The sequence below is a fragment of the Convolutriloba macropyga genome, chromosome 2 (genome assembly GCF_964194025.1).
Source record: "Convolutriloba macropyga chromosome 2, txConMacr16.3, whole genome shotgun sequence".
NCBI classification, from domain to species: Eukaryota; Metazoa; Xenacoelomorpha; order Acoela; family Convolutidae; genus Convolutriloba; species Convolutriloba macropyga.
In genome coordinates this window covers 19,488,127-19,514,931 of record NC_134469.1, presented here as the reverse complement: position 1 = coordinate 19,514,931, position 26,805 = coordinate 19,488,127, and the positions used below count along the sequence as shown (strand labels likewise).

At 33.8% G+C, this 26,805-nt stretch overlaps 1 protein-coding gene across 1 annotated transcript in view; it reads left to right on the top strand.

Moving 5' to 3' along the window:
- The first annotated feature begins 6,569 nt into the window (after positions 1-6,569).
- Positions 6,570-26,805, top strand: part of LOC142335179 (uncharacterized) — a 41,936-nt gene continuing 21,700 nt past the window's right edge. The window contains exons 1-3 of the mRNA XM_075383553.1: positions 6,570-6,976; positions 15,735-15,821; positions 16,368-16,448. Coding sequence (XP_075239668.1) covers positions 6,745-6,976; positions 15,735-15,821; positions 16,368-16,448 — 400 coding nt within the window. The 5' untranslated portion in view covers positions 6,570-6,744. The remainder of the gene's footprint in view (positions 6,977-15,734; positions 15,822-16,367; positions 16,449-26,805) is intronic.

Sequence of the window (26,805 nt, the reverse complement as noted above, 5' to 3'; positions counted from 1 at the left end):
GTGTGAAATTCAGAGTTGTATTTAACACTTCATTGTAACCTGTCATATTGTTATCTGCAATAGTTTTATTGTTACGAATCATTATTAAATGACCATTGAGGTGACAAAAATACTAGGACAGTGTGGCGTAGACAATGACAAAAGTATATAATCAATATAGGTAAGATTGTAACTTTAGCTCCCTTTATTTATATGAACTAACGGGCTCAACTCTTTTTCCAACTTTTCGTAATTGTGTGGCATTGGCGTTCTGCTCTTTCAACGTTGCGTGACATGTTGCTTGTTTGCTTGCATCCAAAAATTTAGTTGTGACGTCGACGATGACATTTGTTGATCTAATGCCTTATCTTCACCGCTGACTAAAAATGATCTTCATATATTGTTAAATTGTTATGTCTAGGAATTCTAAGTCATCATGATCTAAATTTGAGTATAAGCTTGATGTAAACGATTACTCATACTCAGTATTACCTGTAGTTTGCTTTTTGCCAGCTCTTTTTTCTACGTTAGTTATCGACTTTTTCGTGATTTGTTGCTCATTTAAGGGAGGGCTTGTAATATTCAAATACGCGATAGCTTTGCCAAGTTAACTCTAGCGGCATCTGTGTAACAAAAAACGTTAGAAATAAAGCAGGACAGTTGCTTTAGCGATAGCATCATTTATCTTTGATATGTATATTGAGAAATTGAATTTTTTCCAAATTATAAGTAACGCCAAAAGCATTTAAACCTGTCAAACTAAAGGAATAATTGAAAAAAATCATTGGCAAACTGATAAATAAAATTTTTGTTCATATGAGCAATTGAACTTCTGTTTTTTTAAGTGTAAAAGGAGATAATTTACAAAAATGATGAGGTAAAAAAATGCGGAACTTTTTAATTTGTCAAGATTTCTGAACAAACTAATTTACAGCCATTTTATTCGACTGCTGATCTATTTTTTAAACTGAACAGCTTGTCAGAAAATTAAATCAATAGTACCGTAATTGTAAGGTTATTAGAAAATCTTAAGTGGCAATGCAGTTTATACTGATTATTGATTTTGCCGTGAAATCAAAAAATCATGTTGAGTTGGATCTTTTTTGAAAACCTTAAAGCCTTGAGGCCAAAGTGGCGCAATTCTCAACATATTTCATATTTGTCTAGTTTTTTTCATATTTTTTTTGACAAAATTGCTAATCAGCCCTTGACATCAAGAACTACTGGAATGGTTGAATGAAATGTAAATGCAATGGCACGTTTAACGCAGTAATAAATTGCTCATGTTTTTATTTATCTAAAAACTGTCATTGATCTAATTTTATATTTCTGTTTTTCAATAATAAAATTGTCCAATTAGCAGGTTTTGTTTTCATAATGCTTTTATAGAAGATGCGAACATCAAAAATTAATGCACATTTGTCGTGATACTCCTTTGACCGGACAATCTTTGCCTTATCGGACAATTTATAGAACAATCAAAAAATTAGGGCTTATTTGACGTGAGACTTGTTTTATAGGACAATTTTTTGACCTTTGTGCTTGTGCAGCTTTCTAACTTTTAGCTCCATAGGTCAACCGGGATTTCTTTCCTTATGAATAATTTTTATTCTGAAAAGATTTTTTTTTGATATGTGTTCCTTCTGTTTTTTCATTTTCTGGGCTTTTTTCATATTTTTAGTTAATAGTTTGACTTTGTTTTCTCTGTCTAATGTTGTCATTCAGGTTTGTTCTGAACTTTGGAATGTAGTGCAGGATTTTACAGAAAATTTTAGTAAGTAGCTTTTCCAAATTAACGATGGCAACGTAGTGTACATGAAACTGAAACAAGAGTTTACATGAGTTTTTGTTCGAGCCATTTGTTATTACGCAATGCTTTTGCTTTACAAACTTTTAGCTTGTTTTAGTGGAAAAAATATACACAAAACAAATACATTGAAAATGCAATTTTTTCTATATTATTGTGTTTGCTAAAAAGCAGGACCGTCCAATCAATCGGTCGAAAATCAACATTATTGATACTTTATGAAGCGATGCACTTTTATAACATTTGGGGCAAAGTTACGTAGTCTATGTTATTAGTTTTTTTAAATTTAATGAGCAGTCAATATCAAGTACACTAAAAATTTCGTTTTTTACATTGTATGGCCAACAACAGTTATGGCCTTGGTTCTACTTAGTTGCTTAACATACCCTTTGATCTTTTCCTTTCATAGAGATTGTTATGGAAATAAAGTTTTTCGCGAAGTGGCGAAATTATGGATATATCCTAGATTGACCACCATAAACCTTGGCAATCATATCCAAGCCATATATAGTAGTGACCAAGAAAACTTGGCACCCTTACACTTGACCATACGAAATTCAAACTAAGGCTTCTTGCCACGGATGACCATATATTGCGGAAGTTACGCCTATTATAAACCAGTTTTAGGAAACTCTTGGGTAATGTTTCCTCTCTAACAAAAGATGTGTTGAAGAAATATAGTTGACTATGGTTCCCTGGCAACCATATACAAGACCATGCACATTAATGGTACAAACTGGTACCAGAAAATTTCTGGTCTTGTGTATGGTTGCCACAAAATTTTTTTGAAGTCTTGATTTTTGTGAAGAAAGTCAATTATATAAAAGGTATATAAGTACAGGAGTTAGATAAATCATTGGACTTCTAGATAGATCTATTTGAAAAAAGATAATTAGTGAGAGTTTTTCTTTGTTAAAATTTTTTGACGCAATATTGTTACTTCCAATCAGCAACTCTACTTAGTTGCAGTCAAATAGAATTCCTTGAGACGTTTTAACTAGAAATGTCGTTGACTTGCTTTCTAATCAAAGATTGGTAATTTATGTTTCCGTTACTGTTGGTTCATGGCCCCGGATCATGGCCCCGGAACAGAAGCAAAGAAAAAATGTTGAGCCTTTTACTGTGTTTTGCTTTTGCTGAAGCCTTCCAATTTATTAAATAAGAGCATTTTAAAAACAAAAAATCAGAAAATTGTTGCGAAATTTATTGACTATATTATTATTGACAATATTGACAATAATTTATTGACAATATAATTTATTGACTCCGAAAAAAACGCGAGTACTGTACTGGAAAATGTACAAATTATCAAGCTGTAAGGATCAAATTTAGATAGAAGATTGTTCAAGCTTCAGACTCTATGTAACAGTTTTCATAATTATTTATTGTTCCGACCCCACTTGTGGGGGAAGGAACTATATACTCAAATGGTTTTTTTGTCAAGTCAATTTTGGCCGATCGATATAGTCATCGTAGAGAAATGTGAGTGGTATCATTAAAAAGCTCATCCAGCGTAGAATTCGAAATTAAAAAGAAATTTTAGAATTTCGTTTTTTCGAGGAGTTATCGAGGTTTAAAGTTTCATGTGAACACTAGATATTCGGTTCACTTTTGTTCACTTTTACAGTAATTTTTGTTGAATTAACGTTTTTTCTATGAAAATTTTAATTCAAAATTACATTTCAAGTCACAAAATAAATCATTTTTCTGTTCCTAATAGACGAAAGGCAATAAAAAGTCTAGTTCTGGTCTCACAGGGAAGTTTACTATTTGAGAGCTCTTTTTTTTGAAAATTTTGCACATTTTCTTTTGTTTTTTCAACTCACCTAGAGATTAGTCACTTTTCATATTGAGGTTCCGTTAATGAAAAACCTCATTTACAATCAAATGAAGCCCAATGAACAAAAACTTCGTTTCCAAGGAATCGCTCATTTTTTTTTTTTGGATTCGTACCTCAGTTTTTGTAATTTTAAATGAAATTTTGATTTTCGTTTTAAGGTTTTCACTAATTTTTTTTGGAATCCTATGGCATAAACTCGTTGACTAAACGTGCAATAGATTTCGTAATGATTATCTGCGTGACAGCTTTGAGTGGAGAGCTAATGGCTGTTAAGACTTTGAAAATAACTTTTTGAATTTTTTTTAAAGTTAAATAACCATAAACCTATTTTTGTGAATTGAAAGTCCGTCGCAGTATTAACATGACACTCTTTCAACCTACTGCAACCAAAGTTATTCATGTTAGCGAATCTGTCGTCTATCAATTGGATATATGACTTCAATGCCACAAGATTTCATTTTTTTTAAAAAATTTTTGGACGTTTCGTATTATTGGCTCTTTTTGAAATCTTATGAAGTTTTCCTAATATTGATGTCTCCCATTGTTTTCGAGAAGACGTGAAGTTCATCATAGATAAAAATTTCAGAGAAAAAACTCATGTTTTAAATGGCTTCAACACTTTCTTCTCGCCATTATCTACAGAATTTTCGGTTTTCGCCTCTGTTTGTTTTTTTTTCATAGTCATAAGACTTATTGTGATGTCTTATTGATTAAATATGCATGACAAACATCCTTGCCTTCAGATTAAGGCATAAATGAGCGTATTTATTGACTTCCCTTGAGAGCTATTAAATTTACAGGCTGTTAAGACTTAGCGTGTTAGCGTGTTTGTTCAATTTCATTGAAAGCTATTGAATTTATCGGCTTTGATACTACTGGTTTTCTAAAAAAAAGTTTGTGGTTTTAGTGTTTTTGTTTATACTTGTTGTGTTTCAAGTCATTTTGTAGCAATGAAAACAATCATATTGCTGTTCAAGAATTAATTGAAAATAGAAAAGTTTTCACTGAACAGTTCATTCTCTAATGGCTTTGACACTTTCCTCGCTTAATTTTTTTGAGTTTGCTGTTTTTGCCTTTTAATATTCTGTAGGTAGCAGTAAAATGCTGACCGGTCTCATAAACTTGTAATTGCCGATTAAATGCATGATATTACCCGAAGCAGTCAGTTTATAGCGAATAGTCTTAAAGTTTATGATATTACACATTTTTAAAGATTTTTCAAACTTTTCAGTTTTTATTGTTCTTTTCGTCAACATATAACTTATTCTCGTCATTGAGAGGTCCCATCCAACTCCTGAATTTCAAAAATAATCATGTCTGCTGATATTATGTCTTACCTGATGTTTTGTTTGGTGGACAAGATGCGTTTTCATAACAATTTTGTGCGTGGTGTATTGTGTTTCTTTTTCTCTTCTTTTAGCACATTCTTGTAATAACAAATCCCAATGATATTCAAATTTGCTCCAAATGAATTTATTTATTCTTTCAGTATAGTTCTAGCTGTATTAGTTTAAATGAAAACAGAATAAAAATTCATTATGTTCAGATAATAGCTAGTGTTTTTAATGGCTTCAATATTTCGTGTTTTTGCGAATTGTTCGTAATTTTTTGAGATTTTAGGCGTCTATAGTCGGTTCCTATGGCTTAGTATAACCAACGACAGGTCCCATTGGCTTCATATTGACTTCATAGTAAATTAAATTTTTCAAGAATTATTTTTTTATAAGCTAGAGATTTTTTAGACTGTTTAATTTTTTGTTTAAAAAATGTTGATTGATTTTTGATTTCAACCTCATTTTTTTCTTCTCTTTGTCGGATTGTTACCTAGTCTCATTAAGGAAAACATCCATCAGCTGTAGAGTTAAGAAAAACTTGGATATATGATAAAACACTCATTAAAGTTTTTAATGGAACTAAACTAAATTCTGACAAAACATAAAACAGTCCCCGTAAAAATTAGGGGTACCAAAAAATTAATTAAATTATCATTATAAGAACAGTGAAATTTCTAATTATGAAAGTTAATTTGTTGTTATACTTTTATCATTTTTTAATAAAAACAAAATCAAATTTACATATTCAGGGAAAACTAGAACCCTTGGGAAACTGAAACTTGATTTACACCAATTTAGAAGAAATTTCAGAAGAGAAATTCTGCATTTATGCACCTTTTTGTCTCTTATTTTCTCGGCAGGAAATGATTTTTATAACAACTCCTTATGAGGATGTACATTTCGATTAAATTTCTCAAATTATATCGATAATTTCGATCTCATTCGAGCTCTAGAAAGCATTTGGCTTCAATTTGCGTTTCTATTGTAGATGGTTGCAACAAAAAGGCTTCAATTAAGCCTCCCGTTATTTGAACATACGGAAGTCTGTTCAAGTATACAAATATTGAATTTCTTCAATGTGGTCGTAATTTGAATTTCAGCTATTGATCATGATTTGAATTTCTTCAAATTACGACTTGTTTCACCAAATTGACATTGGCATACATCCGTAGTCGATTGAACTTACGCAGGAAAACTCAAGTTTACAAATATTGATTCTTATCGGTTTTTGACGAATGGAATGGGCAAATATTTTCTTTGTGTTTTAAAATTGTTCAATTGTGTTTCCTACACAATAGGCCATTAAATCGGAGAGCTCACACTTCTCTGATGAAACTGTCTATCCACGTTCTGTATTTTGTAACTAATTTTGTATACAATATCTTACCCACAAACGCTTTTAGATTTGTATTTTGTTTCGGATCTTTTCCGTTTGTCCCCCCCCCCCCCCCCCCCCCCCAGTACGTACGTTATGCCCCCCCCCGTTACAGAGCACGTGGCATGACGTAGTTAATCATTTTGTAAAAATATGGCACGAGCATCTGGGGGGGTGCAAATATTATACCGCCACTAAGCTGGGGGGCACAAACGGAAAAGATCCTTGGTTTCTATTTGAAACTAGGCAAAACATGATTTGTTAACATCTTTTTCTTACCAGAAAATTTGCAACTATATTGTGATTATTTATTGACCGGCGTCAAAAAAGTTTCTCTAAATAAATTGATAGCTGTATCAAAGAAGCTAGTTTACTTTGTATCAAATTACAAAAAGAAAATTTTATTGCAATGAGTGAAAATCAGACATCACCAAAAGACTTCAATGGACAACCGTTGTCAACAGAAACTCTGGCTCCGATGCCACCCAAGAATTCTGGGCATGCGCAGACCTCTGCCACGGCTTTGCCCGAGGCTTACGGAGTACCGCAGGGGCAAACAGGTCCTCAGATGCCATACCCTATGGCACACACGCCGGCTCCCACTCAATATCCGGGTCCCCAGTTCAGCCAGCCACTACTCAGTTAGCAATTGACACCTAATAATACTCTTGCAGTTCCCAATTTGTTAGAACCTCTCAATTCGTTGTATAGTTTTTATTGACCATAGGCCTCCTTTATAATTATGCAAAAATCTATAACTTTTTAATCCAAAATCTTTTTCTTTTGCACCGTTGAACAGTTAAAACAGTCCCTGACTGAACTCCCATTTATCTATAGGGATAAAAGTCAAAACCAATTTATTAATTAACATTAACTGATTGTGAATTATACATCTGAGTAAAATTTATCGTTTTGTCTGCGGTTAAATTAGATAGAAAGCAATTCAAATCAGACGAATTTAATTCATTGGCAAGCTTCAAATGTAACATTTTTCTGCAATCTTTTATTTGAAATGACTCTGCAACTAGATATTGAGCTCCTTTGCTAAGAAACGTTTTCGCAAAACTCGATTTGTCCCTATTCCAAATCTGGGAGTTTTGTTAGAATTTTTCGAGACTCTGGTGAATGAGGTCTTGTATGATAACTGTCTTTCGAAAGATCTAGCAAGATAACAAAAATCATTTGCATGAATCTTTGGATCTATTTTATTTCGCCCCCTTATGTTTTAAAGCCCCACACTTGAAAAATACGTGTTGTTATGTAGCACGTTACTATGTAAAAATAGCTTGTGGCGTCGGGGGGGGGGGGGGGGGGTTAAAGTGATATAACCACTAAGTGTGTGTGTGTCCGTGTGTGTGTGTGTCCGTGTGTGTGTGTGTGTGTGTGTGTGTGTGTGTGTGTGTGTGTGTGTGTGTGTGTGTGTGTGTGTGCGTGTGTGTTTGTGGGGGGGGGGGGGGGAGAGAAAAGGTCCGAATCTTTCAAGACTTTAATATATAATAAGAAGAGTTTAGCTGTGTATTCTTTGTCAGCTTCATTAAATTAAACGAGTCTACAGCGTTTCTTCAATAATTTATATGAAATATTGGTCGGATGTAATATTTTTTCGGAGCAAAGTTACGATTTTTAGTAACAAAATTAAGGAAAAAAGTAGGCGTCTTTTTTGTTATTTTGATCAGTTTGGAAAAGTTATTTTCTGTGGACATTTTTCTGATGAATAAGATTTATCATCTAACCATAGATCTGGAATAACTTTCAAAAACAAACCAAAATCAGCAACTATGCTCAATATACGTTTAAATTGTTCCATTTATAAAAATTATTGCACAAAAACTTATGCAGGATTAACGTAAAAACATCCACGAAAATCCACGAAATACAAATCCACAAAAATCCAATGCTTTAATAAGCTGCAGAAGAGACGCAAGCATTTTTTAAATCAAGTCTGTTTTCTTGTGTCGTATGTAATGATGAGCTTCTTCTTCTCAAAATTTAAGACCAATTGAAACAGTTCTCATGAACATTAACAAACACTATTTTAGTTAATATACGTTATTGGTATTACTTCATAGGGGCAGCTAATTTACAGTGAAAACCTCATTGGTTTTATTTTAGTCATGGACAACTAGAGTTGACGAATGAAGCACACTAAAAAATTACGCAACAAAATTATTTTGTAGTTCGCTAAATATAACTCAATATTGCTAAGAGCGGTCTGATCTTTTTTAAACGTAGATAAACCAATCAAGCGTAGATTGCGTCTGTATTCAAACTTTGCTTAGCCCTTTTATACTTCTGTACCATTTACAGAATGAAGGGTAAAAACTAGTTTGGAAGCTCGAGGCAGCTCAACTTAAACAATTAGTTTGTGATCACGCCTTAAAAATGCACTTTATAAATACTATTGCAATGAATGTGTGTTTTTAATCAACCTAAACTATCCTCCTTTATCGTTTGTAATTGCACTACTCAGATTTGTGTTTGAACATATACACTGTGGCAAGAAAATTTCAGTGCCCTATAATTCAGGTAACTGTAAATATGCATAGCCCTGTTTAGCGTAAAAACGTTGGTTTTTAGGCATTTTTATTCAACATATTTTTCAGTAATAATAGTTCAAGGGATTTTTTCATGTATATAAAAACAAGCTAAAACATTTAACTGCCTAAGAAGAGCAAAATCAGCCAAAATTTCCAAAATTTAATATCAAGGGTTCCTTGCGCATTTTCTTAGCCTTTGAAAAATGTTTAGTCAAAAACACAAAGTTGGTTGACTTCAATTGATTCTTAAAATACAAAAAAAAAATAACAAAGCATTGGAAAACAAGTTTCAGGTATATTTTTTTTACACAAAACCGTAATTGCCCGAGGGTCATAGTTCAATTAAATTCGGAAACCGAAACCAGAATTTGTGTTTAAATTTAGAGAAGCAGAAATTGAAAACTAATCAAACCCCTCATCAAAAATTGGGAATTTTATGATAATTCAAATTTAAACTTCGATATGTTTTTAGCTACATTTTCTGAATGGCGAAATCAGCATATTATTCCAGAAATCGAAAAAAAACTACTGCTCAGTTATATTTTTCTTTACGTTTTGAAAATTTTTGAGAAGTTTTAAAACGACGCTATCCATGAGGTGGATGGTGAACAACAACCGTGCTCTACATAGTGACCATAATTATGCCGCATAATTACGGCAACAAATATAACAAATTTTTGAGGCTCAATTACACTTTAAATTATTGTCTTCTATCTCGTGGCTTTTTTAGTGTTGCGAGAATTAACACTATATCAAGGAACAAAAAAATTCACGTACGTCTCACGTACGTATAAGAGAAAGTTTCAGCAAATCGGTTTCCATTTCCATAACAATAAACAACCACTTTGAGCCACATGTTTAAAATATATATATATATATATATATATATATATATATATATTTATATATATATATATATATATATATATATATATATATATATATCCTTAATTGCCAATATAAAATTTCTGGAATCAAATTACCGGAAATCGTTAATTCAAAAAAGCAGCAACGAACGTTGAAGAACTATTCAGCGTAATAAATAAAAAAAATCCAATCAAAAACATTGAGTTGACTACCTCTATAAAAAAAGAACATTGTTAATTTCTTCTGATACACATAAGAATAAAATTCAAATGGTAAAAGAGGCAATGTAAAGTTAAGAATATAACATTATGCAAAATTATAAAATCATTAAATTACTTAACTAACAATTTGACCCTATATTATTTAAAAAATGAGCTTAAAATCGTGAAGAAAAAAATGAAAATTGAAATCTAATGCTCTCAATGTCATCTTTCATATCAGTTATTTTTGGGTCCTTCAAAAATACTTACCAAAAATAATCTTTCAGTTGTTTTTTTAAGGAAGCTTTCGATGTTGTTTTCAGTCTAATATTACAAGGCAGACTATTGTAAATTATAGTGGCTTGTGTAACAAAAGAATCAGTTAAAAACTTATTGTGCAAGAAGGCTTTACTGCAAGAATCTTGTATGAAATGAATCTTGCCCCAAAACATTGAAAGGCCATTTATAGCTCTCTTTAGTATTTTGAACTACCAATTGTGATATTAAGACGGGTTTTCTATTTGATAGATGTCCTAGTGGAATTCAAAGTCGTGCAAAAATTTTGGTCAAATTTGATAGGCTGCCATGATGGTCAATTTAGGTTTAAAATAGCCATGAATGGCGACATTATCAAAAATTCACTGCATCTACATCTCATGACACCCCGTGCATCAAGTGTCAGATCTTTCTCCATAAACAACAATACTGTACCGTTTTGACAAAAAACTGTCGACAATTCACATATTTGCTTTTCCAAAGGAACATCGGCTTGACTGACGTAGTTGTTTATGTCCACGGCACCTAGTGGCAAGTAGTTATGCCGCGGAAGCAAAGCTCCATATGGCCAATATGACTTCTTATGACGAAATTTAGGAGTAATTCGGAAATTTAGAGTCCTGAAATGCGCTGAAATGAGACATTGGTCGGTGCCATCTCTTCTATTCATCAGTTGCCTCTCAATTTTAAACTTGAATTTCCAATTTTAATTTACCCTTTTGACCTTCAAACTGAAACACCTTCACTCATTTGCTCCTCGATTTTAAATTTTCATCAATTGTTATCAGTAGTCATTGTTTGTTCATTTTTTATTCATGTTTGATGATATTTTTCAGAAATTGTTTACAATTTATTTCATCTCACCTGTTGAACTAACCTGTTAAACGATTTCTGTTCAAATCCTAACTTTGACTACTTTTTTTTCAATATCATTTTTATTCAAAATTCAGTTGATCGTTTTCTAAATTTGATTTGTGCAGAATAGACAAAGACTAGTCTAAATTCTAATTGAACCTAATCGCGATTCGTCCAGCGATCCCATCATCCTGAAACAATAAAAAATTCACACAGCTAATTCATAATTTTGTTGAATAAAAAATAAATAGGTTTTTATGAAGAAAGTGTGAGCGTGCTCGCGTCGTGAATCCTTGTAAAACAAATCACCAAAACAAACGAAAATTTGCATCGCGAATCATACAGATAAAATTTAATATTTCAACGCGAATGACACGGTGAAGTCAGCAGAAATGCATTAATAAATCGAAAACAGAATTATATTATTTTTATTGTTTAATCTTTTTTATGGAAACGTGACGCTGGTAGCAAAATTTTCTTTGCTTTACTGGTCACCTGATTAAAGGTCAGTAAAGGTTCAAAACTTTGATTTTTCAAGTATTTTTGTCTATTGTGTACCAATTTGGCCCATTGGCTCATTCGAATTTTTTCGTGTCATCTCCTCCTGCAAAATAAAAATTGGCCTCATTGTTACCTGGAAGCATAATCTATCTCAGCGTTTCTAAGATTGAAAATTTTCCAAAAAATCGATAATGAGGAGAGACGAAAATGCGTGATTGAAATCACTATCCATGCCAATTCGCGCATGGCTCAGTGCAACGTTTCTGCCTCCTTATTAAAACGCAAAGTTCCGAACACATTTAGGTTTAAAATAGCCATGAATGGCGACATTATCAAAAATTCACTGCATCTACATCTCATGACACCCCGTGCATCAAGTGTCAGATCTTTCTCCATAAACAACAATACTGTACCGTTTTGACAAAAAACTGTCGACAATTCACATATTTGCTTTTCCAAAGGAACATCGGCTTGACTGACGTAGTTGTTTATGTCCACGGCACCTAGTGGCAAGTAGTTATGCCGCGGAAGCAAAGCTCCATATGGCCAATATGACTTCTTATGACAAAATTTAGGAGTAATTCGGAAATATAGAGTCCTGAAATGCGCTGAAATGAGACATTGTTCGGTGCCATCTCTTCTATTCATCAGTTGCCTCTCAATTTTAAACTTGAATTTCCAATTTTAAATTACCCTTTTGACCTTCAAACTGAAACACCTTCACTCATTTGCTCCTCGATTTTAAATTTTCATAATTGTTATCAGTAGTCATTGTTTGTTCATTTTTTATTCATGTTTGATGATATTTTTCAGAAATTGTTTACAATTTATTTCATCTCACCTGTTGAACTAACCTGTTAAACGATTTCTGTTCAAATCCTAACTTTGACTACATTTTTTTCAATATCATTTTTATTCAAAATTCAGTTGATCGTTTTCTAAATTTGATTTGTGCAGAATAGACAAAGACTAGTCTAAATTCTAATTGAACCTAATCGCGATTCGTCCAGCGATCCCATCATCCTGAAACAATAAAAAATTCACACAGCTAATTCATAATTTTGTTGAATAAAAAATAAATAGGTTTTTATGAAGAAAGTGTGAGCGTGCTCGCGTCGTGAATCCTTGTAAAACAAATCACCAAAACAAACGAAAATTTGCATCGCGAATCATACAGATAAAATTTAATATTTCAACGCGAATGACACGGTGAAGTCAGCAGAAATGCATTAATAAATCGAAAACAGAATTATATTATTTTTATTGTTTAATCTTTTTTTATGGAAACGTGACGCTGGTGGCAAAATTTTCTTTGCTTTACTGGTCACCTGATTAAAGGTCAGTAAAGGTTCAAAACTTTGATTTTTCAAGTATTTTTGTCTATTGTGTACCAATTTGGCCCATTGGCTCATTCGAATTTTTTCGTGTCATCTCCTCGTGCAAAATAAAAATTGGCCTCATTGTTACCTGGAAGCATAATCTATCTCAGCGTTTCTAAGATTGAAAATTTTCCAAAAAATCGATAATGAGGAGAGACGAAAATGCGTGATTGAAATCACTATCCATGCCAATTCGCGCATGGCTCAGTGCAACGTTTCTGCCTCCTTATTAAAACGCAAAGTTCCGAACACATTTAGGTTTAAAATAGCCATGAATGGCGGCATTATCAAAAATTCACTGCATCTACATCTCATGACACCCCGTGCATCAAGTGTCAGATCTTTCTCCATAAACAACAATACTGTACCGTTTTGACAAAAAACTGTCGACAATTCACATATTTGCTTTTCCAAAGGAACATCGGCTTGACTGACGTAGTTGTTTATGTCCACGGCACCTAGTGGCAAGTAGTTATGCCGCAGAAGCAAAGCTCCATATGGCCAATATGACTTCTTATGACGAAATTTAGGAGTAATTCGGAAATTTAGAGTCCTGAAATGCGCTGAAATGAGACATTGGTCGGTGCCATCTCTTCTATTCATCAGTTGCTGCTCAATTTTAAACTTGAATTTCCAATTTTAAATTACCTTTTTGACCTTCAAACTGAAACACCTTCACTCATTTGCTCCTCGATTTTAAATTTTCATCAATTGTTATCAGTAGTCATTGTTTGTTCATTTTTTATTCATGTTTGATGATATTTTTCAGAAATTGTTTACAATTTATTTCATCTCACCTGTTGAACTAACCTGTTAAACGATTTCTGTTCAAATCCTAACTTTGACTACATTTTTTTCAATATCATTTTTATTCAAAATTCAGTTGGTCGTTTTCTAAATTTGATTTGTGCAGAATAGACAAAGACTAGTCTAAATTCTAATTGAACCTAATCGCGATTCGTCCAGCGATCCCATCATCCTGAAACAATAAAAAATTCACACAGCTAATTCATAATTTTGTTGAATAAAAAATAAATAGGTTTTTATGAAGAAAGTGTGAGCGTGTTCGCGTCGTGAATCCTTGTAAAACAAATCACCAAAACAAACGAAAATTTGCATCGCGAATCATACAGATAAAATTTAATATTTCAACGCGAAAGACACGGTGAAGTCAGCAGAAATGCATTAATAAATCGAAAACAGAATTATATTATTATTATTGTTTAATCTTTTTTATGGAAACGTGACGCTGGTGGCAAAATTTTCTTTGCTTTACTGGTCACCTGATTAAAGGTCAGTAAAGGTTCAAAACTTTGATTTTTCAAGTATTTTTGTCTATTGTGTACCAATTTGGCCCATTGGCTCATTCGAATTTTTTCGTGTCATCTCCTCGTTCAAAATAAAAATTGGCCTCATTGTTACCTGGAAGCATAATCTATCTCAGCGTTTCTAAGATTGAAAATTTTCCAAAAAATCGATAATGAGGAGAGACGAAAATGCGTGATTGAAATCACTATCCATGCCAATTTTCGCATGGCTCAGTGCAACGTTTCTGCCTCCTTATTAAAACGCAAAGTTCCGAACACATGCAAAATGCAAACCCATTCTTGGCATCAGCTTTTCAATTAAGAACGAATATATCCGTTTTGCAAAAAAGTGATCCGTGAGAACTTCAGTAATCGTTCCGTCTTGCTTTGGAAGAAGAGACGCCATGAAGCGACATTAGAGTTATAGGGATTAATTTTAATTAATTATAACTTTAGCTTTTTCTAGCTTGTTTTCTGCCTTTCTTTTTTCAGTCCATTTTCCCTAATAGTAATTCTGGACAATGAGTTGTGTATCTACTACTTTCATGCGTTTGCGGATTGACCACAGTTTTTTTCAGCGTAATCTTACTCTTCCAAAAAATCAATTGCAAATTACAGGACCGAATTTTGGATTTTTCTTGGCACTGACATTGAACTATGATAGTTTTGAAAGTTGCAGAAGTTTTAGGCAGACTCTCTTCGAATTTTCATGAGACGGATTGCCTTTTTCACCAATGGAATGCATTTTCGCGAGTCGCCAGACTTTAAAATGAGCGCCTCAATTCAGTCAATTTTTATATTAAGTGAAGGCACCCTGGCGATTCAAAAACTAGGCACATGCAGTAGCCGTCATATGGGTCCCTCACTTTGGGTCGAGCTAAAATCTTTTGTAAAAATTTAGATCAAGTTAAAGTCTTGTGTGATAAATCTAAGTCAAGCTAAAGTCCAGCTTGTCTTAACGTCCAGATAAAGCTTTTTCATAACTCAAATGAGTCAAGTATGATCTTGTCATAGTACATTTTGGTCGAGCATTGTCTTTTCATAAGTCTCACCTAATCTTGGGCGTTAACAGCTGTACAGACCTATGTGACACCTTAGATATTGTCTTACTTGATGAATTTAGAGCGAACACCAATTGTTTAGTAATTGATTTGATGTGGATTATTTTACCTTATGAAAGTGATAAGCAACCTTGTTGTTATCTTTATAGTAAAAAAATAATCTTGTTTTCCATTGCTTAGTCGTTGTAAGGTTATCTTATTGAAGCAATGTTATCTTATTAAAGCAATGTTGCTCTCTCTCCCCCCCAGCCTAGTAGGGGACATATAAAATAAACGCCCCCAGGCGCACGAGCTATTTTTCACATAGTAACGTGCTATATAACAACACATAAATTGTAATTATGGGCATAAAAACACTGAGGGGGGGGGGTAACAGAATAGGTCCGTGATTTGAACTGAATAGATTATTATTTTAGCCCAGCCGCAGGCCAGCTATGGAGCTGCCCCTCCTTCACCTGGTGCATTTCAACCCCCAACGTACCCGGACTACCAAATAAAGTCAGGTGAGTGTAAATTTTATTTCTGGTTTGACCACGAGAAAAATTCCAACTTAAGACATCATGTTTGTTAACCACCTTGTGAACCACACAATGGTCAGACAAATGTTATAATGCTTTTCTCGGGTTACTGGACTTTCTGCCAATTTTGGCATTGAATTGACCCTGGTTTTGTGATAGAGTTTGAGGAAAAGAGTCAATAAATTAAGGAAACTTTAAATGTACAATTTTCAGCTCTGATACAAAGCATATTAGCCATATAAGGACCTTCTGGTTCTTAGTAGTTGCGAGCCAAAAATCATGAATTATTATTGCAATAAATAAATTATGTCTGGTATGAAACCCCTTCATCTCCAATATGAGATAGACTACATTACTCTATAGCATCCTAGGCCGAGCTCCCAGATGGAAATAAAGTATGTACAGATCGTTTCAAATGGAAGGTATTTAAGTCCAGACCTAATTTTGAAGACATGACTATCCTCGATCCGGGACCTGCCTGAAATGGTCACTTGAATACTTGAAGAGATATCGACTTCCTTGTTTCGTTAGGCGCTCCTCCTCCTTCGCCTGGATTTGCACAAGCTGGACAACCGCCACCTGTGGTTGTGATCAATCCTGCAGCTGCTCTTGGTAAGTGAACCCGACATCATGACTTACAATCAGTCTGCAATTAATTTTCGTTCACCTTTATCGAAAAACAAAATCTTGCTTTTAATTCAGTATAGATTATAGATCTCCGCTTGATTAAAAATCCAAGAAGTAAAGAAAAAAGTAACGTTTTTTGAGCTGCGGCTGTAATACCAGCTGATAAGATTCTGTTTATTTTATTTATTCAAGCAACCCAGCAGTCGAAATCTGTCTTAATAGAGGAACTGACTTATTGTTTCGATCCTTCTTGAGGGAGGAGGAACTATATACTCAACTGTTTTTTTTGTTCAGATAATTTTGACTGATCGATATATTTATCGTATAGAGTTGTGAGTGGTATTATTAAATAGCCCGTCCAGCTTAGAATACGGAATTACAAATATTGTGTTGAATATCGTTTTCTGGAGCGAGTTATCGTAGTTTGAATTTTTGCGAATAATAGACCGATTTGCGTTATTTTTATTCACATTTTTGCCGTAAATGTCGTGAATTTTGCTAATGTATGTCAAAATCGTTAACAATAGTAGTGTTTATTTTATTTCTTAAGACAAAAACGTATTGTTGACTATTTTGATTTAATTTGCATCAAAAACTGCCCGTAATAAGCTTCTTTAGTCCACTTTATTTAATTTTTCCGGAATTACAGTACCAAAAAAACTAACATAACCTTTTTAAAAAACCAGGGGAGCTAGTCCTACTTCCACTTCAATTGAGAGTTTTCTGGAATTAAAAATTTCCCGTTTTTTGCTAACTTTATTCGATGATTATCAAAAACGCAGCATTGATTTCTGATATTTTAACCAACAAACAAATTATCTAATGGACGAACAACAATAGCAAGGTTAGTTTTAGTCCGATTTTTGGACTGTTATAGTCCAAAAGCGGACTATTAATAAAAAAATCTTTTTCATCTTTTCATTTTGTTGTCATTAAACGAAATAACAATTCAAATTAAAAATCAGTCTTGATATGTCCAATTGGCTTCATAACGAGTTCCAAATTTATGGTTTTCTGGCTCTGATACTACCAGATTTCACATTTTTTTCATTTTAGGCATTGGCCAATTTTTCACGTTTTATCTCATTTTGTCACATTATCACCCTATTCAAAGCTCACATATTATATTATTCAGGTTCAAAATAAGGCACAATCGAGCACATAAAAATCTTTTAAGGCGTGATTTATGGTTTTAACTGCTTCGACACCCCTTTCTCGAAGAACGCAATTGACTTTTTCACATTTTTCTCCAACTGTCGTTTTTAGTTTGTTTTATGAAATTTCCTAGATTTTGTCAGGTCTCATTGTTTTTTAAGGAGGCATAAATGAGCTTTTATTCAGATTTAAGTACATAGCTGATGGCTTCCATTACCTTAAACACAATTGCTTTAAAAAAACTTTTTTAAATTTTTGTTCTTTCATCAATATTTGTTACCTATTCTCGTTTATGACAGGTCACATATGACTTTGTGGTTGTCGAGGGAAATTTCAAATGTACAAAATTTAATCTTTTTATAGATTGCGTTATGGATTTACCGGCGTCGACCCAGGTTTTATTGCAAAAAAAAATAAAACCATTTTTTTGTCTTAATTTGACGACCTTTTTGTAGACATAAGACATTTTCTGAAAAATTAAAGGTCTCTAGCGCTTCTTTTGGACCAATAAACAACTCTATCCATGTATTTCGTTTTGTAGCTTATGACTTTTATGATTTCGAACAAAATTTTTTTCGAAAAACACAGAATCAATGCTTAATTTTGCCCCTTTCTTCTCCTTTTCTTTTCGTCCGCATTTTAACTATTCTCATTAAAGAGAGCTCGCATACCACAACATTGGCGTTCGCGGAAATCTTAATTGAACATATTTTGTGGGGAGGGGGGGCAAAGTTTGAATTTAAGGCTTCGACAGCGTTTTCTCATAAGTTTTAAATGAATATTTGTTTGTTGTCTCTATTTGTTGTTCTTTTTGTAACCGCATACAAAATTGTAAGAATACAAGTCTTAATGCCCTCCTATAGAAGCCTATCTAATCATAAAAATATTGGATGTTTTCAATTGCTATCGAATGTTTTTCATACTTTGAAACTAATTGTTTTTGAAAATTAAAGCCATTTTTTATTTCGCTGTTTTTTTGTTCTTTTTTGTCTAATTGTAACCAAGCCTTTTTATTGAGTGGTCCCATATCTTTCCCAATAAATTACATTTTTTTAGTGTCAGTTTTATCTGACGATATTTTGACCTTGCTAATGAGTTTTTTTAAAAATTGAACATAAAATTTTGGTTGTAATTAATGTTTGTTTTTATTGTTGTTTGATTTTGTTGTTCGTCTTCACTTGCTCTATTAATAATGACCAATCTCATCAATCTAATGCAGCTTTTTTTCTCCAGTGAGTTATCTAGGTAGGAGGCGATCTTTTTGTTTATACACATTTTTTTGAAAACTACTCGAATTTTTCGGGGTTTTCTATCTGTTCCTCATTTGGTAGACATTTATGCCAAAAATTTCGGATGAGTGGGGTCGGAACTTTATGTGCAATTGCACATTATCGAGCTTCCTTGTTTTTATATTTAAAGTCAGCAGAAAATTCGAAATAGCAGACAAAATTACGTGCTATATTGTTTTGCTCAAGTATTTCTCTGTTGAAATAGTCAAAACTGTTTTTTGCCTTTATTGATGCAAAGTATTTAACTATTTTCACTAATTGCGCATTTGTCCTGTTGATTTTATAAGATTCCTTTTCCGTATTTATTAGAATCTGTGACTTAGAGATAACATCCGTAGTTGGGGTCTACAAAAGAGCTTTTGCTAGACCTTTCAAAATTTCGCTTCAAAAATTCAATTATGGAGATGAAGACGACACTTAAGCTTTATTCCGAAAACTAGTTTCCTGTAGTTCTTCTTTTTCAAAATGAATTAGCAATTGTTTTTGTTGTGTTGCAAAAAGCTATAGGCAGATGCAGTAGATTTAACAGCTGTACAGACCTGTATGACACCCTAGACAAGTTTTTACCCGATGAATTCAGAGAGAACACCAATATTTTAGTAATTGATTTGGTTTGGATTCTTTTACCTGATCGAAGTTTTTTGTTGTCAAAATGTTTTCCTCAGATTATTTTCCTCTCGTTCGATGTAAGAATTTTCATGATAACCTCTTACAACATTATTGCGAGAAATCATTTGTAATGGAGCAAGATTATCTAATATAGATTTTGGATCTATTCTTTTACCCTCCAACCTCAGCTTACTTTTCATACAAGTTTAAGCTCCCTATGCGCATGTGCTTTTTTTACATCGTAAGGTGCTATACAATATCAAAGGTCCTTAAAATTGCAAAATATTCAAAAAAAACTAAGCGGCTTTTTAAATTTTTCATCAAAAATTCAGCTATTGAGAAGAAGAGGACACTTAAGTTTTATTCCGAAAACTTGTTTCCTGTAGTTCTTCTCCTTCAAAATGAATTGCGCTCTGTTGATGGTTGTCAATCGCAAAAAATTTGCAAGGCACAAACACCTTGCGCAGCACAGAATCTACATTTTTGTTCTTAACTTTAGTGCTTTTATCAAATAACTTTTGGCTATATGAGCCCTGCATATGGTAATCAGGTTTAAAATTTCAAGTTACGTATTAACTTCAGAGCAACATATAATCACTTTTTTGCAAGAGTGTTCATCGTTTGTTGTTGCAGCTTTTCGTTATTGTTCTGACCAGACGAAGATCAGGATCAGCTAATACATAAATTTTAGCCAATACATGAAGATCAGCTGATACTTGATCCGTGATAAGTAAACTTGACATTTTTTGTACTTGAAACCGATTTAGACTGTTACTTTCAAAGAACCGTTAAAAAATGTTGATGTTCTTTTTTCATTAGTTGAATGAACTTGACGCCTTCGAATTGTTTAATTATTTATAACTCTGTAGACTTATCGAAAATTTTGACATCTTGAATTTCAGAACTACTCTTTTTAATAACAAAAATGGTTAAGCTATTCTTATAAAACTAAGATAATCAGAGGTATACAGCGATATTTTTTTCCAAAAATCGAAAACTTCCGCAAAAATTCAAACCTTTGGTAGTTAATTCAAGAAAAAAATCTGATGTCATTATGTGGAAGCTCTCAGAATCTAGAATACTGTCCGGCTTAGCTTTATCTCTTCTATACTTTTCTTCTGCGACAATTTAGATACCTTCCATCTATTTTAGGATATGTGAAATGTACATTGTATTGGTTGGTTCTTAAGAAGGCCAAGCTTTTTATCCAAACAAAAGACTTCAAGACCAAATCAAGCAGTGAAGTAAGAATAGCATGACGGGCAAAATATATTGCTAACTTCAATTCTTTTTTGTCAAAACAAATTCTTAGTAGATATTTTTGGTACTATGGTATCAAACAAGAAGAGAAACAGAAAGTCAAACTCGAAGTGTCTTCACTATCAACAAATCATCAGCGCCAAGTTCACATGGGCTACTGAATCGAATCTATCTTTATAATGAATTGAGTCCAAATGGAGTATGAGATACCGCATTTGCTAAGCCAGTTCCAGTGAACTTTCCGATAATCGTAAACATTAAGAAAGCTGTATAAGACATCCTGAAAATCGGAACAAATGCCTTCAGAGAAAACGACGGCATAGTTATCTCTATACAATCATAAGTTCGGAAAAGAAAAGTAAAGCGACTTAAACAGAGCTGGAAAGACAAGGAACAATCAGTAGAATTCAGCTGAAAAAGTTAACTTTGCCTTGTTAGAAAGATAAACAGTACGTATTCGAGCACGATCAATGAGTAGTTTGACTGTTAAGTACTGGCGTTCTGGTAAGTTGAGTTATAGAGCACATAGAAGGTTCATTCTTGTTCCAGTCATTAACCAAAAGCCTAAACTGATTTCAGTTTGTTGATGTGTAAATCTGACAATATGATCTTATAAAAATACAATTCTTCATATTTTGCCCCTGAGTCAAGATTGCGTTTAAATTACAGAATCCAGGTCCATCAGTATAGTTCAGGCGTTGTTTCTGTTTGATGAAAAAACAAGTTCTGGCACACAGCGTGCATAGTGACTTAGGAGGTACGATCAGTAACAGTTATTTTTGCTCTCAACTGGTTAATTGGCCTTCTGAAATATTTTATTAAATCCAGCGAAGTACTTTCTTGAACAGCAAAGCCGAACAATTAGTTATTGGGATCAATTGAGTATCGGGTAATGCGAATGTAATGTAAAGTATAGCGGAGATTACAATTAACTTAAAATAATTGCAAAAACGAACTATCGGGACAGATTTGAAAACGCTGAAACCAACGGGGTGTTGTAAGTTTTCCCCCTCTTTGATAAGAGCAGCCGTTACAACCGACTTTTTGCTGATTGAAGAACTTGGCTAATACTTTGGAACAACAACTAGAAAAATGTGTGTAGACTTTTGCCATTTTTTTAAAATCCTATTTGGTTGATGTTTTTATCGGGCGTTGTTCGGTTGTTCTTTAGCTGTACGCTTCTCTTCCGCCAATTGATTTCTGGTTTTGCAGGAATTGAGCTATACAATAAACTGATTTAAAGCTCCGTTTGGCAGCCAATCTTGGTCTTTATTGTGAGTGTAAGTTTTTCTGCACGAGCATGACACCTTGATTTTGTTTATTCGTGTCCAAGGTTATTTCAAGAAATTTGCCACATACGAGCTCAATGAGCGTTGTTGTTCTGACATGTAGCTAAAAATATTGCTTTTGGTTCAGGATAACTATCGCTTTTGGTGGCAAATTTGTACTATAATTTGTTATCACTTTTCAGAGCTCTTGAAAAATACTTTTAATCTTCACAGAGGACTTTGTTGAAAACAACTTAAACCAGGCAAGAGATTGCAACAAGAATTTGGACAAATACAAGCTTGCACTAATACCAAAAGTACGCAAGTAGAAAAGAACTCAAAGCGAAGCAACACTATTCAAGCATTGAAAAAAAGCGAGAGTGACAACAAATACCCAACTGAGACACTATTTGCTCAAACGGTACAAATCGGAGCTATAAAAGTCGGTCAGGATACAAAAAACGTTTGGAAGACATCTTTGACAAAAACGAAAGCGTGAAGAGCGGACAAAAAAATAATATCGAATTCAATTTAAGGTTGCGACTAAAACAAGGGATCGAGCAAAGAAGACTAGAGCCAGAAATGCAAAGTAAAAACTCAAAAGAAAGCTTTAGATACTTTAATAAGAATATGATCTAGAGTGCAAAATGAAGAGGACAGTTTTAAAAAATGACAATGTTTGATCCCGATCAACCAAGACTAGAGATAAATCACACTCCAACTAGACCTAAAAAATCAGAAAACTCTCGTATTCGGATATTAGGATCCATACCTTTCTATCTGCAGACCACTCAGCAGTTGTTCGGTTGTTCTTTAGCTGTACGCTTCTCTTCCGCCAATTGATTTCTGATTTTGCAGGAATTGAGCTATACAATAAACTGATTTAAAGCTCCGTTTGGCAGCCAATCTTGGTCTTTATTGTGAGTGTAAGTTTTTCTGCACGAGCATGATACCTTGATATTGCTTATTTGTGTCCAAGGTTATTTCAAGAAATTCGCCACATAAGAGCTCAATGAGCGTTGTTGTTCTGACATGTAGCTAAAAATATTGCTTTTGGTTCAGGATAACAATCGCTTTCGGTGGCAATTTTGTACTATAATTTGTTATCACTTTTCAGAGCTCTTGAAAAATGCTTTTAATCTTCACAGAGGACTTTGTTGAAAACAACTTAAACCAGGCAAGAGATTGCAACAAGAATTTGGACAAACACAAGCTTGCACTAATACCAAAAGTACGCAAGTAGAAAAGAACTCAAAGCGAAGCAACACTATTCAAGAATTGAAAAAAAGCGAGAGTGACAACAACTACCCAACTGAGACACTATTTGCTCAAACGGTACAAATCGGAGCTATAAAAGTCGGTCAGGATACAAAAAATGTTTGGAAGACATCTTTGACAAAAACGGAAGCGTAAAGAGCGGACAAAAAATAATATCGAATTCAATTTAAGGTTGCGACTAAAGCCAGGGATCGAGCAAAGAGGACTAGAGCCAGAAATGCAAATGTATAAACGCAAAAGAAAGCTTTAGATACTTTAATAAGAATATGAACTAGAGTGCAAAATGAAGAGGACAGTTTTAAAAAATGACAATATTTGATCCCGATCAACCAAGACTAGAGACAAATCGCACTCCAACTAGACCTAAAAAATCAGAAAACTCTCGTATTGGGATATTAGGATCCATACCTTTCTATCTGCAGACCACTCAGCAGTTGTTCGGTTGTTCTTTAGCTGTACGCTTCTCTTCCGCCAATTGATTTCTGATTTTGCAGGAATTGAGCTATACAATAAACTGATTTAAAGCTCCGTTTGGCAGCCAATCTTGGTCTTTATTGTGAGTGTAAGTTTTTCTACACGAGCATGATACCTTGATATTGCTTTTTTGTGTCCAAGGTTATTTCAAGAAATTCGCCACATAAGAGCTCAATGAGCGTTGTTGTTCTGACATGTAACTAAAAATATTGCTTTTGGTTCAGGTTAACTATCGCTTTCGGTGGCAATTTTGTACTATAATTTGTTATCACTTTTCAGAGCTCTTGAAAAATACTTTTAATCTTCACAAAGGACTTTGTTGAAAACAACTTAAACCAGGCAAGAGATTGCAACAAGAATTTGGACAAATACAAGCTTGCACTAATACCAAAAGTACGCAAGTAGATAAGAACTCAAAGCGAAGCAACACTATTCAATCATTGAAAAAAAGCGAGACTGACAACAACTACCCAACTGAGACACTATTTGCTCAAACGGTACAAATCGGAGCTATAAAAGTCGGTCAGGATACAAAAAATGTTTGGAAGACATCTTTGACAAAAACGGAAGCGTAAAGAGCGGACAAAAAATAATATCGAATTTAATTTAAGGTTGCGACTAAAACCAGGGATCGAGCAAAGAAGACTAGAGCCAGAAATGCAAATGTAAAAACTCAAAAGAAAGCTTTAGATACTTTAATAAGAATATGATCTAGAGTGCAAAATGAAGAGGACAGTTTTAAAAAATGACAATGTTTGATCCCGATCAACCAAGACTAGAGACAAATCACACTCCAACTAGACCTAAAAAATCAGAAAACTCTCGTATTGGAATATTAGGATCCATATCTTTCTAGCTGCAGACCACTCAGCAGTTGTACGGTTGTTCTTTAGCTGTTCGCTTCTCTTCCGCCAATTGATTTCTCGTTTTGCAGGAATTGAGCTATACAATAAACTGATTTAAAGCTCCGTTTGGCAGCCAATCTTGGCCTTTATTGTGAGTGTAAGTTTTTCTGCACGAGCATGACACCTTGATATTGCTTATTCGTGTCCGAGGTTATTTCAAGAAATTTGCCACATAAGAGCTCAATGAGCGTTGTTGTACTGACATGTAGCTAAAAATTTTGCTTTTGGTTCAGGATAACTATCGCTTTCGGTGGCAATTTTGTACTATAATTTTTTATCACTTTTCAGAGCTCTTGAAAAATACTTTTAATCTTCACAGAGGACTTTGTTGAAAACAACTTAAACCGGGCAAGAGATTGCAACAAGAATTTGGACAAATACAAGCTTGCACTAATACCAAAAGTACGCAAGTAGAAAAGAACTCAAAGCGAAGCAACACTATTCAAGCATTGAAAAAAAGCGAGAGTGACAACAACTACCCAACTGAGACACTATTTGCTCAAACGGTACAAATCGGAGCTATAAAAGTCGGTCAGGATACAAAAAATGTTTGGAAGACATCTTTGACAAAAACGGAAGCGTAAAGAGCGGACAAAAAATAATATCGAATTCAATTTAAGGTTGCGACTAAAGCCAGGGATCGAGCAAAGAAGACTAGAGCCAGAAATGCAAATGTAAAAACTCAAAAGAAAGTTTTAGATACTTTAATAAGAATATGATCTAGAGTGCAAAATGAAGAGGACAGTTTTAAAAAATGACAATATTTGATCCCGATCAACCAAGACTAGAGACAAATCACACTCCAACTAGACCTAAAAAATCAGAAAACTCTCGTATTGGGATATTAGGAAGCATACCTTTCTATCTGCAGACCACTCAGCAGTTGTTCGGTTGTTCTTTAGCTGTACGCTTTTCTTCCGCCAATTGATTTATGATTTTGCAGGAATTGAGCTATACAATAAACTGATTTAAAGCTCCGTTTGGCAGCCAATCTTGGTCTTTATTGTGAGTGTAAGTTTTTCTGCACGAGCATGATACCTTGATATTGCTTATTTGTGTCCAAGGTTATTTCAAGAAATTCGCCACATAAGAGCTCAATGAGCGTTGTTGTTCTGACATGTAACTAAAAATATTGCTTTTGGTTCAGATTAACTATCGATTTCGGTGGCAATTTTGTACTATAATTTGTTATCACTTTTCAGAGCTCTTGAAAAATACTTTTAATCTTTACAGAGGACTTTGTTGAAAACAACTTAAACCAGGCAAGAGATTGCAACAAGAATTTGGACAAAGACAAGCTTGCACTAATACCAAAAGTACGCAAGTAGAAAAGAACTCAAAGCGAAGCAACACTATTCAAGCATTGAAAAAAAGCGAGAGTGACAACAACTACCCAACTGAGACACTATTTGCTCAAACGGTACAAATCGGAGCTATAAAAGTCGGTCAGGATACAAAAAATGTTTGGAAGACATCTTTGACAAAAACGGAAGCGTAAAGAGCGGACAAAAAATAATATCGAATTTAATTTAAGGTTGCGACTAAAACCAGGGATCGAGCAAAGAAGACTAGAGCCAGAAATGCAAATGTAAAAACTCAAAAGAAAGCTTTAGATACTTTAATAAGAATATGATCTAGAGTGCAAAATGAAGAGGACAGTTTTAAAAAATGACAATGTTTGATCCCGATCAACCAAGACTAGAGACAAATCACACTCCAACTAGACCTAAAAAATCAGAAAACTCTCGTATTGGGATATTAGGATCCATATCTTTCTAGCTGTAGACCACTCAGCAGTTGTACGGTTGTTCTTTAGCTGTACGCTTCTCTTCCGCCAATTGATTTCTGGTTTTGCAGGAATTGAGCTATACAATAAACTGATTTAAAGCTCTGTTTGGCAGCCAATCTTCGTCTTTATTGTGAGTGTAAATTTTTCTGCACGAGCATGATACCTTGATATTGCTTGTTCGTGTCCAAGGTTATTTCAAGAAATTTGCCACATAAGAGCTCAATGAGCGTTGTTGTTCTGACATGTAGCTAAAAATATTGCTTTCGGTTCAGGATAACTATCGCTTTCGGTGGAAATTTTGTACTATAATTTGTT